General features: G+C 62.5%; 1 protein-coding gene across 12 annotated transcripts in view; it reads right to left on the bottom strand.

Moving 5' to 3' along the window:
* PNPLA6 (patatin like phospholipase domain containing 6) overlaps positions 1-13,367 on the bottom strand; it is a 24,751-nt gene that overhangs the window by 2,217 nt on the left and 9,167 nt on the right. For 5 of the 12 annotated variants that reach the window (XM_064437152.1, XM_064437151.1, XM_064437156.1 and 2 more), the window contains 21 exons: positions 12,571-12,677; positions 12,287-12,478; positions 11,352-11,429; positions 10,896-11,101; positions 10,635-10,766; positions 10,425-10,548; positions 10,231-10,344; positions 9,853-9,928; positions 9,602-9,742; positions 7,310-7,373; positions 7,069-7,237; positions 6,825-7,007; positions 6,633-6,751; positions 6,387-6,543; positions 5,661-5,777; positions 5,466-5,535; positions 4,395-4,511; positions 3,998-4,114; positions 1,394-1,542; positions 1,168-1,320; positions 254-370 (listed from right to left, as the gene is read on the bottom strand). In XM_064437152.1, coding sequence (XP_064293222.1) covers positions 254-370; positions 1,168-1,320; positions 1,394-1,542; positions 3,998-4,114; positions 4,395-4,511; positions 5,466-5,535; positions 5,661-5,777; positions 6,387-6,543; positions 6,633-6,751; positions 6,825-7,007; positions 7,069-7,237; positions 7,310-7,373; positions 9,602-9,742; positions 9,853-9,928; positions 10,231-10,344; positions 10,425-10,548; positions 10,635-10,766; positions 10,896-11,101; positions 11,352-11,429; positions 12,287-12,478; positions 12,571-12,677 — 2,702 coding nt within the window. Of the gene's footprint in view, positions 1-253; positions 371-1,167; positions 1,321-1,393; positions 1,543-3,997; positions 4,115-4,394; positions 4,512-5,465; positions 5,564-5,660; positions 5,778-6,386; positions 6,544-6,632; positions 6,752-6,824; positions 7,008-7,068; positions 7,238-7,309; positions 7,374-9,601; positions 9,743-9,852; positions 9,929-10,230; positions 10,345-10,424; positions 10,549-10,634; positions 10,767-10,895; positions 11,102-11,351; positions 11,430-12,286; positions 12,479-12,570; positions 12,678-13,367 lie in introns of those variants that run through there. The other 7 variants (XM_064437154.1, XM_064437153.1, XM_064437155.1 and 4 more) reach the window with 7 other exon arrangements.

Below are 13,367 nucleotides of genomic sequence, written 5' to 3' on the forward strand. Positions count from 1 at the left end.
CACAGGAAGATGCCGGTGCGGGACAGAAGGACGCTAGGGGGGACAAGCTGCACTAGGAGGGCTAGAAGGACATTGGAAAGGCAGAGGGGACAAGGGACAGGCCAGCTGCTGCTCCCTGAAGATGGCTCCGGGGCCAGGGGAAACAAAAAACCATCAGGGTGCCAGGGCGAGGGTGGCCCATCCCAGGATGTCCTGGGGTGGGTCCCAGGGCAGCCACCACCCCCCGCGGCCCCCGGTGCCACCCGCTGCTCACGTCCATGCGTTTGCTCTCATAGAAGTCAGCCGAACGCCGGTCCTTCACCATCTTCTCAATGATGTCACCCCGGCTCCAGCCATCGAAGACCACCTTGCCATGCTGGTACCCCACATCCTGCGGGGAGAGCGGCTGTAGACCACCAGTGGCCTGGGCACCCCAAAAAATGGCCTGGGGCACCCCAAGTGACAGCCCAGGGAGCCAACTCATAGGTAGGACATCCTAACCGACGGCCCAGGACACCTGATTGATGGCTGGGGCACCCAGCTGATGGCCAGGATACCCCAAATGATGACTGGGATGCTCAGCCTCATCAGGACACCCCAAATGATGGCCAAGAGTACCCCACTGATGGCTGAAGCACCCAACCAAAGGCTTGGGTACCCCAACCAATGGCCCAGGCAGCCCAACTGATGGTCAGGGAGCCTGAAATGATGACCTGGCTACCCAGAACAATGGCCCACGCACCCCAAATAATGGCCAGGACACAGCAACGGGTGGCCCAAGCACCCCAGATGGTGGCTCAAGCACCCCCAGATGATGGTCCAGTCAATCTGTTAATGGCTGGGGCACCTGAATGATGGCTTAAGCACCCAACTGATGGCCAGGGCACCCCATCAATGGTCAGGACACCCCAACCGATGGACCAGAGCACCCCCAAATGATGGCTGGGACACCCAATTAATTTCTAGGTGACCCTACTGGATGGCCAGGACCCCCCATTCATACCCTGGACACCCAACGGATGGCAAGGGCACCCCAGCCCACACCTGGGGCTCCCCATTAGTGGCCAGGACACCCCACCTGGTGGCTGGAGAACCCCAATCAATGGATTGGGGCACGCCACTGATGGCCAGAGGCACCCTAACCGAAGGTCCAGGCCACCTCACCAGCCTCTCCATCCCCCAACTCACGTAGATCTCGTCGAACTTGCCGAAATCCATGGTCTTGAAGCAGTCGATGGGGGGGCGGATGTACTCGCAGTACGAGCTGGACTTTACCACCTCCAGCTGCCGCACACACGACACGTAGGCCAGGCGGGACTGGATCTCTGCCATGTCGGGCACCTGCGAGGACAAGGTGCTCAGCACCCTGCCCGCCCCATCTCACCAGCGTCCTCATGTCCCACCGGTCCCTCACCTTGACTTTTTCAGCCCAGGGATTGAGACGTTTCCAGAGGAGCCACCAGCCAGACAGGCTGTCCCCATAGTTGCACAGGTCTGTCTCATCCTGGCTGCCCACGTCGATGGCGATCACCGTCTTGGCACCCATGTTGCGGGCGATGTCGGCTGCGGGGCGGGGAAGGAAGAAGCTGGGTCGGCAGCGTCACCGTTTCCCCCCATCTGAACCCGTGGTGAGAAGAGGTGGCGCCGGGAAATGGGGGCGAGGGATCGTCCCCGAGCCCAGGCTGGATGGCAAAGCCATGCTGGGGCTCGTGGGTGGGACAAGCAGTGTCCCATGGGTGCTGGAGCTGGGGGCAGGAGCCCAGCAGCAGGACATGCTGGTGGGGAGCAGAGCGGTGCTGGGGCGATGGGAGGGCACAGGCAAGTTGCAGCAGCTGTGGTGGGATGTGAAGGAGCGTGGAGATGCCCCAGGAGGAACCCTCCCACCCACCACTGGTGAGGACACCAGGAGATGATGTGAGGTGGATGGAGATGGCTTGACACGGCGGAGGACGGCGATGCTCCAGGAGGGCGCCTGGCGCTGAGGACATCAAGATACGGTGCAAGATGGATATGGTGGCTTGTACATGAGGGGAGATGAAGAGGCCGTAGGAGGCCACCCAGTATCAAAGACACCGCAATGCGGTGCAGCATGGAGGGAGGTGGCCTGCACGGGAAGAAGGATGGAGATGTCCTGGGAGAGCAGCCGGTGCCACGGACACCAGGCGGTGACACAGCATGGAGGGAGGTGGCCTGCACGGGAAGGAGCACGGCGATGTTCTGGTGGGGTACGAGGCATCAAGAGATGGTTTGAAAGGGCGGGAGGTGCTGTGCGTGGGAAGGAGCGGGGAGGGCACCCCGTGTCAGAGACACCAAGAGGCAGTTTGAGATGACAGGAGGTGGGTTGCACACAAACGAGGACGGAGATACTCCAGGAGACGGTCCGGTGCTGAGGCCACCAGGAGAAGATGAGGGGGGATGGATGAAGGCGGGTTGCGCGTGAAGGTGCCCCAGGAAGGCAGCCAGGGCCACCGAGCGATGGTGTGAGACAGAGGGAGGTGGCGTGCCTGTGAAAAAGCATGGAGGGCACCTGGTGTCAAAGACACCACGAGCTGGTACAAGACAGATGGAGGTGTCTTGTAGGTGGAGGAGGACAGAGAGGCCCAACGGAGGCACCTGGAGCTTAGAACAACAAGAAGGGATGACGTGAGATGGACAAAGGTGGCTTACATAGGACGAAGCTTGAAGATGCCCCAGGACTCGATGCTGAGGACACCAAAAGGTGGTGTGGGATGGAGGGAGGTGGTCTGTACCTGCCGGAGGACAGCGATGCCCTGGCAGAACACCCAGTGCTGAGGAAACCAGGAGAGGACGATGCAGATGGAGGAAGGTGGTTGGCACATAGGGAGCATGGAGATGCTCTAGGAGGGCTCCCAGTGCTGAGGACACCCGGAGAGGATGAGGCAGGATGGAGGAAGGTGGTTGGCACATAGGGAGCATGGAGAGGCTCTAGGAGGGCTCCCAGTGCTGAGGACACCCGGAGAGGATGAGGCAGGATGGAGGAAGGTGGTTGGCACATAGGGAGCATGGAGAGGCTCTAGGAGGGCTCCCAGTGCTGAGGACACCCGGAGAGGATGAGGCAGGATGGAGGAAGGTGGTTGGCACATAGGGAGCATGGAGAGGCTCTACGAGGGCTCCTAGTGCTGAGGACACCCGGAGAGGATGAGGCAGGATGGAGGAAGGTGGTTGGCACATAGGGAGCATGGAGAGGCTCTAGGAGGGCTCCCAGTGCTGAGGACACCCGGAGAGGATGAGGCAGGATGGAGGAAGGTGGTTGGCACATAGGGAGCATGGAGAGGCTCTAGGAGGGCTCCCAGTGCTGAGGACACCCGGAGAGGATGAGGCAGGATGGAGGAAGGTGGTTGGCACATAGGGAGCATGGAGAGGCTCTAGGAGGGCTCCCAGTGCTGAGGACACCCGGAGAGGATGAGGCAGGATGGAGGAAGGTGGTTGGCACATAGGGAGCATGGAGAGGCTCTAGGAGGGCTCCCAGTGCTGAGGACACCCGGAGAGGATGAGGCAGGATGGAGAGGTATGTTTTGTATGGGAAGAAGGATGATCTGGGAAGCCACCTGGTGCTGATGACACCAAGAGACACAAGACTGTGACTTTTTTGGCACATGAAGGAGGATGAAGATGCCCTGAGAGGATGCCCAACACTAAAGGCACCAAGAGATGATGCAGGATGAAGGGACGCATCTTGCCTATGAAGAAATATGAAGATGCCCTCAGAAGCCGCCCGGTACTGAGGACACCAAGACATGATGCAAGATGGCTGAACCCTTTTTGTGCGTGAAAGAGGATGAAGATGCCCCAACAACAAAGACACCATGAAGACGGAAAACCAAGCAAGATGTCCTAAATCCAACCTCAGCGTCGCCATCCATTGAGGACCCGTCTCGTGGTGGCCATGCAGCCCCCACCCAACCGCCCGCCACCGCCCCTGGGGCCAGACCCGGCGCCGCCTTGGCTGCCGCCCCCGGTTGGGCAGTGACGGTGACGGCGTTGAGCTGCTACTTGCCTGGCAGGTTGTTGATGTAACCACCATCCATCAGTAAGTTGCCGTCCTTGGGGTCGCAGAGTGGCGGTAGGTACCCAGAAAGGGTCATGCTGGCTCGCACGTACCGCCAGAGCGAGCCTGCGCCGGCGGGAACAAACGCAATGAGCACGGCCTGCCCGAGACCCGCCCCGGGGTGGGGGGCTGCCCCTCGCCCCTGCCTGGGGACGTCTGCACCCCACGGGTGCCCGTCGGGCACCCACGGGTGGCAGAGGAACCCGTCGTGCGCTCTGACCGGCCATTCGCAAATCCCAGGTGGCTCAACTTGGGATGGGACGTGGTTTTTGGCGGGGTGGGGGGGGGGGTGGGGGGGCGTGTTTTATTTTGGGAGGCCGGTGGCCCCAGCGAGCGAGATGCTGACCTGGGACATTGTTAACATAGCAGCCGTCCACGAGCCAGTGGCTGTCCTTGGGGTCGCAGAGCGGAGGCAGGTAGGGGGTATAAGATGCACTGGCTCGGACGTAGCGCCAAAGGCTGCCTGCCGGAGGGAGAGGACACGGTCACGGCCACGGGGGGTGGGGGGGTGACGGGATATGCCCGAGGACCCGGCGGTAGGTGACCGAGGATGTTGGCACGTGCCAGCGGGACATTGGCGGCCCCAAGACCAAGGGAAAGCACCTCGGCCATGCCAGGGTGGGGACGGGTGGACGGGCGAGATGCTCGCCGGAGGGTTAGGGGTGGTGAGCGGGGATTAGTTGGCGTTAGAGGCCAGAAGAGCAGGCAGAGCGAGAGCCAGGCCGCTTACGAGCCGCCGCGTGCGCCCCCGTGGACGGCTCAATGTCCCAGGTGAGCTCCGACACCAGGCAAGGAGGAGGGGCAGCCACCGCGACGTCCCCACCACCGTGATGTCCCCACCACCGCCACGACATCGTCCCCACCACCACCGTGACATCGTCCCCACCACCACCGTGACGTCATCCCCACCACCACCGTGATGTCATCCCCACCACCACCGTGACGTCATCCCCACCACCACCGTGACGTCATCCCCACCACCGCCGTGGCATCCCCAGCAGTGCCACCGCGTCCCCGTGCTCCACATGCCGTGAGTGTGGGTTACTGGGGTTAGTGGTGAGCAGATGTTAGGGGTGACATGCATGCTCGGGGGGAGGGTCAGGATGCGGCTCCGCACCCCGATTCTGCCCCCAACCCCACTGAGAATGTGGGGCACAGCCAGACCCCCACGGGGAGCTGAGCCTGGTGGGGTCACCAGCACCGGGTGGCTCTGGGAAGCCACCACTGCCCGGGCTCACCATGAGCCCCCCAAGCCCTTTCCTTGCCATGCCAGGAGGCCTCCTGCCCTCGGCACGTGGCAACCCTTCCCCCGTGGGGCAGCGACACCGTTTTGGGGTGCCGGTGAGGAGGGTACCCACAAGGGGGGGGCATGTGGTGGCACCGGAGAGCTTCCCCGGCTCCCCGGGGGAGCTCTTACCATCCGTGTGCACCCGCATGGCCGAGGCCGTGATGTCGGTTGTGACGTTGAAGTAGGGCAGCCACAGGTCCTGCGGGGACAAGATGGGGCGGGTGACGCTGTGGGAACGTTGGTGGGTGGGTGGGGAGCTGGTCGGACCCCACCCCCACCCCACCATGGGTGGGTGCAGCCCTGGGGGACGTCTGTGTGACGCACCTCAATCTGCTTGTCCTGGAAAACCTTGTTGATGCTGGCGTTGAAGGCTGAACCCGAAAACATGGAGGTGATGGGGTAGGTGAGGTCCAGGACAGTCTCGAACACTGAGTTCATGCACTGGAGGAAGAGGAGGAGTATGAATAAGGCGGCGAGAAGGAGGAGGAGAAGGAAGAAAGGGAAGGAGAAGGATGAAGGAGAAGGAGAAGGATGAAGAAGGAGGAGGAAGGAGGAGGAATAGAAAAGAGAAAGCAGCAGCAGCAGCAGCAGCAGAAGGAAAGGAAAGAAGGAGATGGAGGAGGAAGGAGGTGGAGGAGGAGGAAGGAGGTGGAGGAGGAGGAAGGAGGTGGAGGAGGAGGAAGGTGGTGGAGGAGGAGGAAGGTGGTGGAGGAGGAGGAAGGTGGTGGAGGAGGAGGAAGGTGGTGGAGGAGGAGGAAGGTGGTGGAGGAGGAGGAAGGTGGTGGAGGAGGAGGAAGGAGGTGAAGGAGGAGGAAGGAGGTGAAGGAGGAGGAAGGAGGTGAAGGAGGAGGAAGGAGGTGGAGGAGGAGGAAGGAGGTGGAGGAGGAGGAAGGAGGTGGAGGAGGAGGAAGGAGGTGGAGGAGGAGGAAGGAGGTGAAGGAGGAGGAAGGAGGTGAAGGAGGAGGAAGGTGCTTTAGGAACACCCTGGGCAGGGCTGGCCACAGGCAGGGAGGGCCTTCGCTGGGGTGGAGGACCTGCCACGGCACCCACCTTGGCCCACTCGCGCGCCCGCTGCTTGGTGCGGACGGCGCTGCGCTCCTCGGCGTAGAGCGCCCCGATGAAGGCGCCGATGGAGGTGCCACCCACCATGTCAATGGGGATCCCCGACTCCTCCATCGCCTTGATCACCCCGATGTGGGAGCAACCCCTGGGCGGACGGAGAAAATAAAGAGGAGGATGGGCGACAGCGGGAGCCCCACCGTGCCGGGACGCATCCTGCCACAGCACGGCACCCACCTGGCTCCGCCGCCACCCAGGACAAGGGCGATGGTGTTGCCGGTGAGGACCCGCGCCAACCGGGAGAAGTCGCTGTGCCGGTCGGCGCTCTTCTCAAACACCTTCTCATACATCTCCCGCTGCGGACGGGACGGACAATGGGTGACGAGGACGGTGGTGGGCCACCAAGGTCACCCAGAAAGACACACGTACCAGTTTGGTGGGACTACGGCGGGAGAAGACGCGACGGGGACACTTGATGTGGAGGTGGCCCGAGCACCAGCTGCGCATGTTGAGCCACTCAACGGTGCGGGATGGGCTGGGACCGTCCTCGCGGTGTAGGAGGACCAACTGCTTCAGCGCACGCACCGCCGTGTTCTCCAGCATCTGCTCCAGCTGTAGAAGCCATCAGCCACCCGGCGCATGTTGTCCCACCACCGCTTGCCCTCCACCTCACCTCTCCCAGTGCCGGCTCTTGGTCGCCCAACCCTACGATGAGGATGCAGTCGGCTTGACGGATGCAGCGCACGGTCCACGGCGTCAGGGTGCAGTCGGTTTGGTACAGGACGATGCGGTGGATGTCCTCCTGCTGCGCCAGCCACCCCGACAGGCGGTACTCCTGGATGCTGCGAAGATGGAGGGATCAGCCGGCGGCACGGTGGTGGGTCGCCAGTGAGGTTCCTCCCAAGGGGAGTTACCTGTCCAGCGCTGAGGAGCCGAGACGGGCACGGATGATGTCGCTGGTGAGGAGCAGCGTGGGACCTGGGAAAGGTGGGGACATGGTTATTCGTGTGCCATGGGGCTGTGGTGATGGACATGCCATGGTCACTGCCATGCCATGGTCACCAACATGCCATGGGGCTGTGGTCACCACCATGCCATGGTCACCAATATGCCATAGGGCTGTGGTCATTGCCATGGTCACCACCATGCCATGGGGCTGTGGTCACCACCATGCCATGGTCACCAATATGCCATAGGGCTGTGGTCATTGCCATGGTCACCACCACGCCATGGGGCTGTGGTCATTGCCGTGCCATGGTCACCACCATGCCACGGGGCTGTGGTCACCACCATGCCGTGGTCACCGCCATGCCACAGGGCTGTGGTCATTGCCGTGCCATGGTCACCGCCATGCCATGGGGCTGTGGTCATTGCCATGGTCACCACCATGCCATGGGGCTGGGGTCACCACCCTGCCATGGGGCTGTGGTCATTGCCGTGCCATGGTCACCACCATGCCACGGGGCTCTGGTCACCACCATGCCGTGGTCACCGCCATGCCACAGGGCTGTGGTCATTGCCGTGCCATGGTCACCGCCATGCCATGGGGCTGTGGTCATTGCCATGGTCACCACCATGCCATGGGGCTGGGGTCACCACCCTGCCATGGGGCTGTGGTCATTGCCATGGTCACCACCACCATGCCATGGGGCTGTGGTCATTGCCATGCCATGGTCACCAATATGCCATGGGGCTGTGGTCACCACCATGACATGGTCACCACCATGCCTTGGGGCTGGGGTCACCACCATGCCATGGTCACCAATATGCCATAGGGCTGTGGTCATTGCCATGGTCACCGCCATGCCATGGGGCTGTGGTCACCACCATGCCATGGTCACCAATATGCCATAGGGCTGTGGTCATTGCCATGGTCACCACCACGCCATGGGGCTGTGGTCATTGCCGTGCCATGGTCACCACCATGCCACGGGGCTGTGGTCACCACCATGCCATGGTCACCGCCATGCCACAGGGCTGTGGTCATTGCCGTGCCATGGTCACCACCATGCCATGGGGCTGTGGTCATTGCCATGCCATGGTCACCGCCATGCCATGGGGCTGTGGTCATTGCCATGGTCACCACCATGCCATGGGGCTGGGGTCACCACCCTGCCATGGGGCTGTGGTCATTGCCGTGCCATGGTCACCACCATGCCACGGGGCTGTGGTCACCACCATGCCGTGGTCACCGCCATGCCACAGGGCTGTGGTCATTGCCGTGCCATGGTCACCGCCATGCCATGGGGCTGTGGTCATTGCCATGGTCACCACCATGCCATGGGGCTGGGGTCACCACCCTGCCATGGGGCTGTGGTCATTGCCATGGTCACCACCACCATGCCATGGGGCTGTGGTCATTGCCATGCCATGGTCACCAATATGCCATGGGGCTGTGGTCACCACCATGCCATGGGGCTGTGGTTGCCACCATGCCATGGTCACCAATATGCCATGGGGCTGTGGTCACCACCATGCCACTGGGCTGTGGTCATTGCCATGGTCACCACCACCATGCCATGGGGCTGTGGTCATTGCCGTGCCATGGTCACCACTGTTCCATGGGGCTGTGGTCACCACCATGACATGGTCACCACCATGCCTTGGGGCTGGGGTCACCACCATGACATGGTCACCAATATGCCATAGGGCTGTGGTCATTGCCATGGTCACCACCATGCCATGGGGCTGTGGTTGCCACCATGCCATGGTCACCAATATGCCATAGGGCTGTGGTCATTGCCATGGTCACCACCATGCCATGGGGCTGTGGTTGCCACCATGCCATGGTCACCAATATGCCATAGGGCTGTGGTCATTGCCATGGTCACCACAATGCCATGGGTCTGGGGTTACCACCATGGTCGCCACCATGCCATGGGGCTGTGGTCGCCACCATGCCATGGTCACCAATGTGCCATGGGTCTGTGGTCATTGCCGTGGTCACCAATGTGCCATCGGGTTGTGGTCATTGCCATGGTCACCACCATGCCATGGGGCTGTGGTGACCACCATGCTGTGGTCACCGTCATGCCATAAGACCGTGATGGTCACCATGCCACGGCACCCACAACAGGACCATGGCTATCTCCACTCCATGGGGCTGCGATCACCACCACACCAGGTCACTGGCGTGCCACAGAACCATGGTCACCTCCACGCTACGGCCACCACCGTGCTGTGGTCGCCTCTGCACTGGCACTCACCGATGGCGTTGAGCGCGTGCTTGAGCTCCAGCGTGAAGGCAGCCGTGGGCACGTCATCGCACACCGGCAGCACCGCCACCGTCGACAGGTTGCTGGTGGGGTTGGTGGGCTCTGAGCTGGAGGCCATGCCCAAGCCGGAGCCTGCGTGGACAGCGACGCTGGGGTGGTGGACACTTTCCACACGCTGCTCTGATGATGGCCACCAGCCCCGGCGAGGGCACACCCACGCCCCCAAACCCATTGGGACCTACTTGCAAAGGGCCCGCGGAGCTGCTGAAGGTTTCCCAAGATCTTCTGGCTCAGGAGGTGGATGAGGCGGGTGACAACCTGCAGGGACGAGGATGAGGATGGCCATCGGATCTGGCAGGGTTTCCCAAGCCGGAGACTCATTAACCCCCCCAGACTGGTGTCCCACATGCCTTGTTGGGTGCCACCACCCATCCTTGGGGACCTCAAGAGGGACAACCCTTTAGCACATGAGCCCTTCTCCTCCAACCGCTCTTAATCACATCTTTAATTCCTTAATTTAAGCTGGTTTTAACGAGTATCACAGCCACCGTTTGGGGGGCACATGGGGCCACGCTCCATGGGAAGAGGGTGCAGATCCCGGGATGGGGAGCTGGGGGTACCTGGGGGTATCTGCGCTTGATATTGTTCAAGGTGCCCTCAGGCAACTTGGCCAGCTCCGTGTCCCGGACCGCGTGGACCGTGGTGGCACGGGGCTGCCGGGTGAGGGCTTCCACCTGGAGAACAAGACAGATAGCCAAGATGTATCGGCAAGACGTATAGCGCGTCCATCGCTTGGCCCCGACACGGCTCTCACCACGCCGATGAGGTCCCCGCGGCCGTACTCCCCGATGAGCTCCTTCTTGCCACTGCCCTTCTGGATGACGGAGCGGAGACGCCCGTTGAGCGCGATGTAGGTGCAGTCTGACTTGTCACCTTGCCTGGGGGAGACCACCAGTGGGACCTCAGCCCCTTGCCACGGGGGTCCTCACCAAGCTGAGGCGGGCACCCACCCGTTGGTACGCACCTGTAGAGCGCCCGGCCGGCCTCCACTGCCATCCAGTCGATGGCGAAGTCCATCTGGCGCACGAAGGGTGACATACGGGCAGCCACGGTGTGGGCGACGCTCAGCACCACGCTGGGCTGCTCCCGCATGATCCTACGGGTCAACAGCAGTTGGGGGACACGGTGGTGGCCCCGAGAGATGCCAACCGCAGCGCTCACCACAGGAATCCCCTTTGGCATCAAGCCTTTGCCTCAAACCTCCTCCACCGGTGCCGGGACTCACTCGTAGAAGTCCGACTTGGAAATCTTGAGGAAGGTGCAGTCACGGTTGGCCTTGATGGTGAAGATGAGGGGCTCGCCGGTGAGGACGGCCAACTGTCCCACCATCTCGCCCGGCTGCGTCAAGAAGAGGCAGACGTCCTCCGCCTTGTCGATCATCCGCTGGTACACGTGTAAGCAGCCCCACAGCACGAAGTGGAGGCTCACGTCCTGCCAGAACGGCACCCTATCACCGTCGGGGGCCGCCTGCGACCCCCCAGGCGTGAGGGGTCCCCACCAGCACCGCTTCCGCTTTCTTCTGGTCCTCTTCACAGGGCGTTTTGCACCCTCCAGATGGCTCTGGGGATCATTCCTGCCACCCACCACCCAACAGGGCAGGAGCAGGAAGAGTAGCGCCCCATGGAAACGTAGGGTGGGGGGGAGCAAGAGGCCACATCAGCTCCCTGAAACCCAGACCCACCTGGTCCCCTTGACGGGCAATGACCGTCCCGGCTTTGGCGTGGTGGAGCAAGACACGGTTGTTGAGGAGAGAAGGGTCCTAGAGGGAAGAACAGTATCGCATGAGGCCATGGGGACCACCATGAGGAGATGGGAACCCACCACAGAGCGATGGCAGACCACCATGAGGAGACAGAGGACCACCAGGAGGCCATGAGAACCACCACGAGGAGATGGGAACCCATCACAAAGTGATGGGGGACCACCACAAGGAGCTGGGGGACCACCATGAGACCATGGGGACCACCATGAGGAGATGGGAACCCACCACAAAGTGATGGGGGACCACCACAAGGAGCTGGGGGACCACCATGAGACCATGGGGACCACCATGAGGAGATGGGAACCCACCACAAAGTGATGGGGGACCACCACAAGGAGCTGGGGGACCACCATGAGACCATGGGGACCACCATGAGGAGATGGGAACCCACCACAAAGGTATGGGGGACCACCACAAGGAGCTGGGGGACCACCATGGGACCATGGGGACCACCATGAGGAGATGGGAACCCATCACAAAGGTATGGGGGACCACCACAAGGAGCTGGGGGACCACCATGAGACCATGGGGACCACCATGAAGAGATGGGAACCCACCACAAAGTGATGGGGGACCACCAAAAGACCACAGGGACCCACCATGAAGCAACTGGGGACCAACACGAAGCGACAAGGGGCCACCACGAAGCGACAAGGGGCCACCACGAAGCGACAAGGGGCCACCACGAAGCGACAAGGGGCCACCACGAAGCGACAAGGGGCCACCACGAAGCGACAAGGGGCCACCACGAAGCCATGAGGGACCACCACGAAGCGACAGGAACCCACCACAACGCAACAGAGGACCACTGCGAAGCCACAATTCCCCCGCGTCGGCACTTTTTCTGCCCTCACCTCCACCTTCATGAGCTTGACCAGCTCCCGCTTGGCGGCCTCGAAGATGGCGCTGGTCTGGCGGCCCTGGTAGGGTCCGAAGGGACAGTCGCCGGCCGCCGAATCATCCTCGCAGTAGTTGTAGTGGTAGACACCAGACGGTTGCTCCTCCACCGTCACCGACTTGCGCTCCTTGGGCTCGTGCGAGACGGACTGCGGGGAGACGGACCAGCTCCGGCGCCCGTCCGCGGCCACCCCGGCGGGGAGGGCTTGGGTGGGTGTGGTGTTGCCAGATCCAGCCTTACCCTGGAGAAGGCGGCCAAGGCGCCAGTGCTGTCCTCCTGCAGTGACACCGAGATGCGGCCACGCTCGTAGGCCATGTCGAAGTCGGAACGGGGACCCCTCTGGATGCCTACGATGGGTGAGGGAGGGGACCGGGGAGGGTCACCAGTGTCCGAGACGGGGATGCTGGGGGTGGGGGGGGATGCACAAGCACGGGGAGGGGGTGATGCACGAGCGTGGGGTGGGGGTGCCTGGGGTGGAGGAGATGCATGAGCACAGGGGTGGGTAGGGGATACATAAACTGGGGAAGGGGATGCATAACCTGGGGGGTACACGACACTGGGGGGAGGGGAAAGCACAAGAGTGGGGGGGTGGGGGGTGCATGACTTGGGGAGGGGGATGCATGAGCCTGGGGGCATAGGATGCCCTGGGGAGGGGGATGCATGAGGCTGGGGTGGGCAGTATGCCCTGGGGAGGGGGATGCATGAGTGTGGGGGGGCAGGATGCCATGGAGAGGGGGATGCATGAGCCTGGTGGGGCAGGATGCCCTGGGGAGGGGGATGCATGAGCCTGGTGGGGCAGGATGCCCTGGGGAGGGGGATGCATGAGCCTGGTGGGGCAGGATGCCCTGGGGAGGGGGATGCATGAGCCTGGTGGGGCAGGATGCCCTGGGGAGGGGGATGCATGAGCCTGGTGGGGCAGGATGCCCTGGGGAGGGGGATGCATGAGCCTGGGGGGGGCAGGATACCCTGGGGAGGGGGATGCATGAGTCTGGGGGGGCAGGATGCCCTGGGGAGGGGGATGCATGAGCCTGGGGGGG

Source organism: Phalacrocorax carbo, chromosome 30 (genome assembly GCF_963921805.1).
Source record: "Phalacrocorax carbo chromosome 30, bPhaCar2.1, whole genome shotgun sequence".
Taxonomy (NCBI): Eukaryota; Metazoa; Chordata; class Aves; order Suliformes; family Phalacrocoracidae; genus Phalacrocorax; species Phalacrocorax carbo.